The sequence below is a fragment of the Cajanus cajan genome, chromosome 4 (assembly GCF_000230855.2).
Source record: "Cajanus cajan strain Asha chromosome 4, NIPB_CcT2T_4, whole genome shotgun sequence".
In the NCBI taxonomy this organism is placed as follows: Eukaryota; Viridiplantae; Streptophyta; class Magnoliopsida; order Fabales; family Fabaceae; genus Cajanus; species Cajanus cajan.
Window position 1 is genome coordinate 10,975,786 of NC_138520.1, and position 11,826 is coordinate 10,987,611.

Genomic DNA, 11,826 nt, shown 5'->3' on the forward strand with positions numbered 1-11,826 from the left:
CATTCAAGTTTCTATTATGTTAGATTTAATTTAGTTTAAAATTTAAATGTTTCCATTATTTTATTTGTATGGTGATTGATATAATGTTAGGGTGTTGGGGACATGTAATTGCAAAACTCAAAAAAAAAAAAAAAAAAAAAAACAGCTTAGATGACATGAATATTATATTTTTATTGATATAGGAAATGACTATTTTGAAACACTTCAATATTTAAAAGTATCAGACATTCAATGTAATTGAAAAATCACAAGTATTTATGCGGCTACTTTACAACCATAATTATATGAAAATCCAAAAATCTATATCTTAAATATATACTTTAAATTTAATTTATTAAAATAAAATATTAATCATTTAATCATCGATAATTACAAGTTGTTAAATGTGTATGTATATTTTACCGAGTACATAAATTAATTGACATGAAATTATTTTAGTGTTATAATTTTTTTTTTTTGCAAAAATGCATATAATTGCCCATGGTGCGCAATCCGGATTCGCCCTCCTTCCAATTCTCTTTTTTGATTTCTAAAACTATAAAATTATTCCACAAAACAAAATTAGATTAAAAATATTAAATTATTTTCTTTTATCTCCTATAATATCTAATCTTCAATTTAACTCATTTATTTTTAATTATACAATTTTAGTCATTTATGAAATTTATAATTTTTTTATTTATTAATCATTAAAATTATAACTTAGTTCTGATTTAATATTAAATAAATGATATCGTAATTAATCTATATTTATACCTATTATAAAGGGGATACAGGAGTATGTATCACTTTTGGTCTCTACTTTTTAAGGGACCATTATACCCCTCCGATATAAAAAAAATCTTATATTCGCTTTGAATAATTGCACACAACTTTTTAATATTGTGTCTATGTATAACTATTAGAAACACAAAGTGTGTGACCACTAGGGTTAGCTTAGTGGTTGAGTGGGGAGGGGTTGGGGTACTTAGAAGCATGATGACTTAGGTTCAATCCTCATTGTGACCATCTTTATATATTTTAGTAACCACCTTTTTGGTCTCTACTTTTTAGTAGACCATTATACCCCTTTAATATATATAAAAAAACCTTCTTATATCTTCTTTGAATAACTATCCCAACTTCTAATATTTATTTGTGTGTAACTATTTGAGATATATTGTAGTTAGAAGCATGAGGACCTAGGTTCAATCCTCACTGTGACCATTTTTGTAATATTTCCTATCTTTACAAAAAAAAAGAGGAGATATATTTTAGTAACCACCTTTTTGTCTCTACTTTTTATTAGACCATTATACCCCTTTAATATATATAAAATAAACTTTCTTATATCTTCTTTAAATAACTATCCCAACTTCTAATATTTATTTGTGTGTAACTATTTGAGACACTTCATGTAATTATTAGAGACACGAAATGTCTCTTCCCTCTAATATTTAATAATATAAAGTTTAATTTTACTTTTAATTATTATTTTTTCATAAAAATGATAAAATGAGATAAAAATATATCATAACTTCATTTTAATTTAAATATTATTAAATATTAAATATTATATTATATATCTAATATTAAATCACGATCAATATTATAATTTTAATGATTAATAAATAAATATTAAAACTATATATTTTATAAGATTAATAAGTAAAATTGTGAAATTAAAATATGAGAAATCAAAATTACGAACAAGATATTATGGCTAAACGACTAATTTGGTGCAGTTTTACAAACTATTTACCAAAATGGGGTTATTTTGAAACATATTACACCTTTGGGGCTGTTTTCTACGGTGTCGCTATGGCCCATAGAGACACCAGTGACACGTGAGTTTTTTTTTTGGGGGGAGGCGGGCTAGGTTGGGCCGGATTCCCTACGACAAAGTCGCTATGGGCTCATTCAACAGCTTTAATGGACTAAAAAAACACGTGGTCCATAACGATACAATAAAAAAAAAGCAATATAAGTTAAAAATACAAAAGTAATAAATAAAATACGAAAAAGTAAATTATTTTTGGTTTTTAAAAATTAATAAATAAAATATGAAAAAAGTTATAAAAAAAAATTATAAAAACAAAACGTCAAAAAAAAAAACAAATATGTTATTATTTCATTTATTAAATTAAAATAACAAATATTGTAAAATTAAATTTTTTTTAAAAAGGCTCCATGACCCATAGCGACTTCAATTTAAAAAACTAAAAAAATTTCAGAAAAAAAAGGCTTCATGGCCCATAGCGACTTGAATTTTTTTTTAATTTCAGAAAATAATATAAGTTATTTATTTAATTTTATAAATTTTATTTATAATTTTAATTAATTATAAAAACTAAACGTAAAAAATATAAATAAGTTATTATTTGATTTTTAAAATTAAATAAACAAATATTGTAATATTTAAAAAAATTTAAAAAAAAAGGCTCCTTGTCCCATAGAGACTTCAATTTAAAAAATTAAAAAAATTTAAAAAAAAAGGCTCCATGGCCCATAGCGACTTAATTTTTTTAAAAATTTCAGAAAATAATATACGTTATTTATGTGTTATTTATTTTATTTTATAAATGTTATTTATAATTTTAATTAATTATAAAAACTAAACGTAAAAAAAATATAAATAAGTTATTATTTGATTTTTAAAATTAAATAATCAAATATTGTAATATTTAAAAAATTTAAAAAAAAAAGGCTCCTTGGTCTATAGCGACTTCAATTTAAAAAATTAAAAATTAAAAAAAAAAGACTCTATGGCCCATAGCGACTTAAATTTTTTAAAAATTTCAGAAAATAATATACGTTATTTATGTGTTATTTATTTTATTTTATAAATGTTATTTATAATTTTAATTAATTATAAAAACTAACACATAAAAAAAATATAAATAAGTTATTATTTTATTTTTAAAATTAAATAAACAAATATTGTAATATTTAAAAAAATTTTAAAAAAAGGCTCCTTGACCCATAGCGACTTCAATTTAAAAAATTAAAAATATTTATAAAAAAAAGACTCCATGGCCCATAGCGACTTAAATTTTTTAAAAATTTCAGAAAATAATATACGTTATTTATGTGTTATTTATTTTATTTTATAAATGTTATTTATAATTTTAATTAATTATAAAAACTAAACGTAAAAGAAATATAAATAAGTTATTATTTGATTTTTAAAATTAAATAAACAAATATTGTAATATTTAAAAAATCTTAAAAAAAAGGCTCCTTGGCCCATAGCGACTTCAATTTAAAAAATTAAAAAAATTTATAAAAAAAAAGGTTCCATGGCCCATAGCGACTTAAATTTTTTAAAAATTTCAGAAAATAATATACGTTATTTATGTGTTATTTATTTTATTTTATAAATGTTATTTATAATTTTAAAATTAATTACAAATACTAAACGTAAAAAAATATAAATAAGTTATTATTTGATTTTTAAAATTAAATAAATAAATACTTAATATTTAAAATTTTTAAAAAAAGGCTCCTTGGCCCATAGTGACTTCAATTTAAAAAATTAAAAAAAAATTAAAAAAAAAAGCTCTATGGCCCATAGCGACTTCAATTTTTTTGAAATTTCAGAAAATAATATACGTTATGGGCTATAGCGACTTCAGTTTTAGCCGGATTGAGTCGCTATAGGCTATAACGACTTCTTTTGAGACTCCGGCAGCTACAGCGACTCTACTAATATGGCGTTCATGGCTTATAATCAGACCCAAAATTACCACGTGTCACTGGTGTCGCTATGGGCCATAGCGACACCGTAGAAAACAGCCCCAAAGGTGTAATATGTTTCAAAACAACCCTAATTTGATAAATAGTTTGTAAAAGTGCTCTAAAATAGTGTTTAACTAGATATTATAGATGAATAAATGTGTAATTTAGATTTTTTTTTTAATGAAAAAAGTGGACTTACCGTTAGCCATGTGGATGGACATGAAACTTGACAACAAAAAAAGAGCTTCTACTCTAAATCAGCAATGGACCACATTTATTGTTGTCATGTTTGAAAGAATTGACACAATGGCTTATTAGTCACAACACTTGTGCAAAAGCAAGAAAGGCCACGTTCACCCCTACATCAACACGCAATGTTATCCACTTTCTTCACTAATTTTTGCCCAAAATAATATTTCCCCACACTCAAAGCGACCCACCACACAACTCCTTTTCTTGAAGCTTCCATTGTCTTTAACCCCATCAATTGTACCAAGTAGGACAAGACAAGATCACATTAAGTTTGTTTCTATTCCGAGGATATCCAGCATATCTTTGCAATGCTTCATAATGTGACTCAAATTTTCTATTTTCCTTTAAAATTACCGTTTCAACAAATAAATGTCCCTTTCCTCGTCGAGATATTATGCAATCTTTAGGTACATGAGAAGGGCTAGAAATAACATATTTTTTTCTAGAAAAATATACCATCCACTCACACTGTAAAATATTTTATATTTTCCTTCAACCACTTTAATAAATTATTGATTTTTATGATAAATAAGTAAAAAAATCCTACCAATAGTAATATTTGATTAATTAAAATTTATTTATTTTTTGACAGCATATTAATTAAAATTTATTTAAAATTAAAAAATTGTTATTTCACTAATTTTACTTATAATTTTATTATTTTAATTAAATTTTAATAAATAAAAAAGTGTATTAAAAGTATCACTCTCAAAATCACTAGAATTGATTTGATGACAGGAAAGTTTGAGTAAAATGCACATAATTTTATATTTATATTCTAATGTTGTCATTTGATAGATAAAAATAATAATACTTTTTTTATTAATTAATTACATTTAAGTTATTAAGATTGTGTTTTATTAAATAATTATTAATAATTAATTATCACATAAGATTTAGTTTTTATTATGAAACTTATAAAATAAGTTAAATTAATAAGTTTTATCAAGAAGTTTTTCTTTTAGAAAGTTTTATTAAGAAAATTGATAAAATAAACTAAAAAGACTTTAAAGTTATAAGTTGCTTATATATATATATATATAGGTGGGTATACGGACCGGTTTGACCCGTTTAAGGCCCGGTCCGTAAAACCCGCATTTTATACGGGCCGGATAAGTCCAGTCCGTAAAATAAATGAACTTATTTTTTAAGTTCGTATTCGGCCCATCAAAATTCGCAGATAACGAACGGGTCCACGAGTCTAAATAATGGTTAAAAAAATAAAAATTTAAAATAAAAATACATAAAATTAAAAGAAAAAATATATTTTTTTATTTATAAACTAAATTTTATCATACTAAAATTTATCAACAGTTAAAATGGTTTAAAATACTAAATATTAAAATATTAAAATAAAAATAATTATAAATACTTAAATACCAAACTTTCAATAATAAAAACATCAAAATGTCATAAAAATAATTCAAATGACAAATACATACTAACTAAACATAATTTTAATGTCATAATAATTTAAAAAATTAAATACACGACTTAATATTAAAATTGTAATATTTAAAAATATTAATTAGTGAAATTTGCGGACTAGCCCGCGAGCCAGCTGATTAAATCTGCCAAGTCCGAAGATTTCATGGGCCGAGCTCAAAAATTAAATATAGTTATACGAATTTGAAAAAAACGAGTTCGTTATTCGCAAAATTCACGGGCTTATGAACTGGTCCGCAGACCCAGATCCATCTACCCACCCCCCCTATATATATAGAGTCAATCACCTATACATTAGCAGTGTAAAGTTTTTTTACACTGACAACCAATTATATCTTTTAATTGTGTTAAGTCACTGTTAAAAGTAATGTATTTATAGTGACATAACACAATTAAAAAATATAATTAGTTATCTGTATAAAAAAATTTTAGAATAACAATGTATAGGTGATTAACTTTTATTTATATATATATATATATAGTAAAATCACTCTTTTAGACGTTTCCCTAAATATTTAGATATGGGAATGATGTGGTATTCTTAAACTAAAATAAATGAATAGAGAGTGACATTATCCAAAAAATCACAAGAAAAGTCACGTCGTCGGCCACTGTGTCGTACTTTTTGTAAAGGTTCTAGAAAATTCAAATAATATTATAAAATAATATTTAGAGTTAACAATTTTAAAAGTTATTATAAAATAATATTATTTTAATAAGTATATATGGGTTACTTATTAAAAACAATAAAAAAAATAATTTAAAAATAATTTTGATGAATTAATAAAAAATATTAATTTTTGTTAAAAAAAATTTCTAAAAAAATTAAATAAATAAATCATTATAAGTTTGACACTATTAAAGAAGATGAAACACTACACACTTTTACGAGTATATTATACAATTGAGTCGACAAAAAATAAAAAAATGAAGAGGAGAACTATTATTAAAATTGATATTATTTTTATTAATAATTATAGATTATAAATAGAAAAAATAAAATATATATAATATCATTCAATGACAAACTATATATATATATATATATATATATATATATATATATATATGAAATATGATTTGATTTCATTATTTGCGTAAAAAATTATGTTAATAATATTCATTAAATTCTTGTAAAATAAATAGTTTAATGAGTATCCAACTATGCACAGTTAATAGAAAAGACTTCGCAGAATTAATCAATAAAAAAATTAGTTTTAGTGTAATTTTTGGGTGATTATTATTAAAGTAAAAAATTTTACCATACATAATAGTTTGTATTGAATAATAACATAAAATATATTTTTCTCAAAAATAAGTTAACACTTGAAATATTAAATTTCACAAAATAGTCGTTTCTTTTAAATACATGAATAATTTACAAAATATTATTTACTATTCTTTTTAATATAACTTGTAAAAAATTTGAAGTTCAAATTAATAAAATTACGTTTTTCTTCAATAAATACGAATGTTATAATGCATTCCTCTTGTACGTTAAAATTTAGTCTTTTTATTATTATTATATAAATTCTAATATATAACACTATTTTTTATAATTTTTCGTTAATATATTGTTAACTTTCGTTATTGCAAAGTTATTGTCAAAATACCTTTCGCGTTATTATCATCCTTTTAAAAATATAAATACTACATTATCTTTTTATTTTATGTTAAGTAGACATTTTTATTTCATAATAAATAAAAATATTACATTTTAACAATTTATTTCTTGATTTACATATTTAACTATTATTTTAGAATTATTATAAATTTTCTAAAATTAATTGCAAAGAATATTTTTAAAAAATATTAATTTAAATACTTTAAATTATATACTTTAATATAATAAAAGAATGATAATACAATACTCATATTTCTAAAGAGTATTTATTTCATGTCATCTTTCTTTATTTTCAAAATATGAAAATAAAAATATTTATTTCGTCATTTATTATAATGTTGTGCAACATCAATCTAAGATATCTTTTATTCTCATAAAATAGAGTTTTATTTCCATGATGAAAAAGTGAGTATTTGATATTTTCATTGAATTTTTTATTTATAATTCTTGTAACTTCTATTTTATTTAATTTTTATTTAAATTATTTTAAAAATTTAAAAATATTTCTAAGAATATTAAATAATCTGTATCTTTTCTTATATTCTTAATAATAACATTTTGAGTTATATTCATAAAAATATGACTTTTAGAAATACAGCTTTATTCCGTAATCGTCCCGAGAGATAAAAAAATTTAATTTATTTTATATTTTAATATATAAAAGGAGAATAATACAAAAACTATATATATTTTTTTGGAAAGTTAAGTTATATATTTAACATAAAACAGAAAGACTTTATAATGCTCATATTTATCAAAAAGAGTAATGTAATTTACTATTATTTACTCTAATATTATTTACCAACACAATATTGATATGAACGTTCGTTCCCTTTAAGATGATTATCCCCTTTTCAACTACCAACCAAGCATGTGAACAAAAATAGTCCATCCCCTTTCCTTCCCTCAAAGGAAAGTGAAACTCCACCACAATTCCCTCAAATCAAAACAGGGATCTCAGAACCACAATACCTCATATCTTATTTCAGCATCTAGAAAAATACAAAAATACAAAACTTGGGGAAAAATTAAATATTCAAGAAATAACTGGTTCAGAAATAGAAACAAAATATCCATTGATGAAAAAAATGACATTCATTTTACAATAGGAAGCAATTCCTCAAACACACAAAAAAAGTAACAATTCTACAGCTTCCAATTTCCCAAATCTCAGCAAGGCATGGATCCAAAAAGACATGCCTCGGAGGAATACACACTATCATATTGATACTACTATCTATAACTTGATCTTCAATGATTCTCACTAATATACTACATGAAGATATTACACCAAACCAAATCTACACTGTACAAGGGATGGAGTCAGAAGAGTGGTTTTGCTTACAAGCTGACCACGTCATCTCCCAGAAGTGATCAAAGTTCTCTCCTTGAAGACCTCAGAATTAAGGGTCAATGAAGCTAAAGGAAGAGATCCTGAACAAGAAGCAGGAGCATTTTTGGTTGAAAACTCTTCATTTGTGGGGGCATGTGCAGGTTGTAAAGGTTTTGGTGAGTAGGTGAAGGAAAGATCTTTGTTGGCAGAGAGAGCAAGGAGCTCTTTCTCCTCTAACCCTTTGGTTGGGCCCAAGCTGCACCTATCTGGGGTGTGTTTGGCCAATGCATCTTTAAACTTCTTGATCTGTAATTAAATCAAACTTTATGAGTTACCTTCGATGGAATGTTGTTAAGGAATATATCATATTACCATGAAGCAACATAATACATGAACTTATCCTCCAGCTAACACATGCATTTCAACATCTACTATTCAAGTAGTGCAACAAATGTTAATCTTTGATCTCAGTTTGACAGAATTCCTCAAATATATAATCTTACTTTTATCCTAAAGAGCTAAAATAGAGATAATGCAATAATGAACAATTAGTTAAATGCCAATTTTGCATAGTGGTTGAGTTAGAATCTATTTGAATACAAGTTTATAAGAGCTTTTGAGAGTTTATTTACAAAAATTAATGAGCTTTTTCCAGTAAGAAAGCTTTCTAAACTTGAATACAAACATTCTTCAGTGAAAAAGGAAGGTCAAATCTCCTGAACAAAACAAAAGGCATAAATGTGCCACCCAGATCTCACACAAGCATAATATGAATTAACCAAATTAGGCATAATATTATCAAGCCAGATATGAAATATAAAATTGACATAGCATGTACACTAACCGTGGCATTGGTGCAGCTAAAGCTGCATAATCGACCATGAGCACCTCTATAAAAGCGGAAGAATGGAAGAACATGGACATTGAGGCTGTAACACATGGACTTATGCTCCTCATAGTTCACCTGAAGGAACTGAACATCAGGATTCATCTCTGCTAATTGACATATCTGCCATACCACAAACCAAGGAACATCAGAACAACTACACACATTAGCCAATCATGAAATCACAAAATGTCATGTGGGTTGATCTGTGAAATAGATCAAGGGGGTAAAGAATACCTTAGGATGAAGGGCTTTGCAGCCACCACAACCAGGAGAGAAGAAATCAACTACCACCAATTTGTCCCCTGCGTTTAACAGTGATTCCACAAGATCTTCTGCTGAAGTGACCTCTCTCATGTTGGGTTGAAGCCCCTTTTCCCACCATTTCTGAACTTTCCCTATTCTTAGGTTCATCTGCAAAATTCCAGAAATCACATGAGAAAACACAAAATCTTCCCAAAATAGAATATAAGCAACTTGGAAAGTTCTCAGGAAAATTAACATAGTTTCAAACAATCAAACGGGTCATAGTTCCTTGGAGAAGACAAAAATACCCAAAAATTATAAAATAAATTCCAAGGGTCGTCTGCAAAATTCCATAAGCTCTAGAAACCCCATGGGAAAAACATAAAATCTTCCCAAAATAAAATAAAATAAAATAAAATAAAAGCAATTTAGAAAAAAAAAATCGGGAAAATTAACAAAATTCCCAATAACAAAAAGGGACTTAATTCGTTAAAAAAAAACTAAGAATCATACAATAAACTAAATTCAAAGGGTAATCTACAAGATTCCGTAATAAATTTCCAAACAACCCATGAGAAATCACAAAATCTTCCCAAGGCAAAAAAAGAAAAAAAACTTTTCAAGAAAACTAAAAAATCCCCACAAGCCAAAAGCGACTTAATTCCTTAAAAATACAAAAAAAAAAACCCAAAAATTAAAAAATAAATTGAGTTTTAGAGGAAAACCCAAAAGGGTAGAAATTTTACAAACCTGAGGCCCCGTTGAAGGTCTCAATCGCGAATTGAGCCTGACGGGTATTCCTCTATTTCCATGCAAGACAAGCTTTTTACCCTGAAACTCAGAAGAAGAGGACGAAGATCTGACAATCTGAGACTTCAATTTCAAAGAAGGGAACTTTCCCACCCCAGAAACCAAGCTACAACTCTTGGGAACCCTTCGATGATGATGATACTGCTGTTGACCATCCCCACGACGCCATGAAGAAACCAAACTCGCCTTGGTCAAAACCTCAGCCATTTTCGCTTCAGAAAACACAACAAATGAAAAACGAGAAAAACCTCTGTGCGTTCCCTAGGTTTCCTGAATGAAAGAGAAAAACGCTTTATTCAGAAAAAGGATGCGCCTTTATCCACAAGTGATGCAGCATCGACGTGTAAAGTCGCGGGTCTGAAATGGGAACAGAAAATAAATAAATAAATAAATAAACGAGAAGAGTGAAGAGTGAGAGAATAGATAAAGTTGAATTTTTTTTATGGATAGCGTGGAATTTTTGTTGCATGGCTGTGATGAGGCGTGGGTGAGATCAGACGGTGGGAAAGTGATCATGTGCAGACACGCGGCGAATTGTTGTGGTGTCGTGGAAAAGTAGGATGGATAAGACTTAAGAGTCGTTTAAGGTAGGTGGTGGGGCCCGCACGTGCAGCGAAGTTGGCAGGCTTAACGACACGTTGTGTTGCGTTTTGGTTCGATTTATTTGATCAATGGTTTCGGATAAAGGGCCCCTTGGCTCTGTCTGCTCTTAGCCGCATCATCACCGTTAAAATTTCATCTTTCTTTTTCCCCACAATTTTCTTTTTTTAATTTAAACCAGATGGAATATATTATATAGTTTCCGTCATTCCATTTCTTTTGTGCTGCGTTTGGTTGAATAAAATTAGTATCCAAATAGCGAACAGAACACAGCGTATATACCAATATACAAAATATTCTCTCTTTTTATCTTTTTTATGTACATATTTTCATTGAATTTCTAAATAATAAAAAATCATATTTAAAATTAATTATTTTTACAAATTCAATAATTAAATTTAAGATATTAAAATTTAAGGATTAAATGTAATATTAGTTAATTTAATAAATATTATTAATTTTTAAATATTTTTAAATAAATATAGAAATTATAAGTGTTTGAATCTCACTAATTACGATAAAGATTAAAAAATAAGTACGTTTGTTTCGTAAAAAATTGTTAGATGTGATATAGAGAGATTTTTTTTAATATATTATTATTTTTTATTTAAATAACCTAGGCTTATTATTATTTATGTAAATAACTTATTTTTGAGGTCTAGGTGTGAAAATTTCAAAAAATCTTTGAGACATCGATTGGTAATTGATTTTTCTATTGGGCTTTTTTTTATTTTCATTTTTTGGTTTTTTTTTCCATATTTTTTGGGTTTTTTTTTGTTTTTTGTTTTTTTTTCTTCCAGATTTTTGAATTTATTTTTTCGTTTTTCAATTTTAATTTTCAGTTTTTTAAAAGGATTATACTATTTTTTTTTTAAAAATAATTTAGTTAAGTTTTTAGAATATAAAAATATA

General features: G+C 25.8%; 1 protein-coding gene across 1 annotated transcript; it reads right to left on the reverse strand.

Moving 5' to 3' along the window:
- Positions 1-8,087: 8,087 nt before the first annotated feature.
- Positions 8,088-10,680, reverse strand: ACHT4 (atypical CYS HIS rich thioredoxin 4). Its single transcript, XM_020364364.3, has 4 exons — positions 10,255-10,680; positions 9,496-9,672; positions 9,217-9,381; positions 8,088-8,678 (listed from the first exon to the last, which is right to left on the reverse strand). The coding sequence occupies exons 1-4, from the start codon at positions 10,519-10,521 to the stop codon at positions 8,397-8,399; spliced, it is 891 nt and encodes a 296-aa protein (XP_020219953.1). The 5' UTR covers positions 10,522-10,680; the 3' UTR covers positions 8,088-8,396.
- Between the last annotated feature and the right edge of the window lie 1,146 nt (positions 10,681-11,826).

Coding starts and splice junctions, on each gene's coding strand:
- ACHT4 (XM_020364364.3), bottom strand. CDS start 10,521: ATGGCTGAGGTTTTGACCAAGGCGAGTTTGGTTTCTTCATGGCGTCGT. Junction 9,673..10,254: donor GACCTTCAACGGGGCCTCAG/GTTTGTAAAATT, acceptor GGAATTTTGCAG/ATGAACCTAAGAATAGGGAA. Junction 9,382..9,495: donor GCAAAGCCCTTCATCCTAAG/GTATTCTTTACC, acceptor GTGGTATGGCAG/ATATGTCAATTAGCAGAGAT.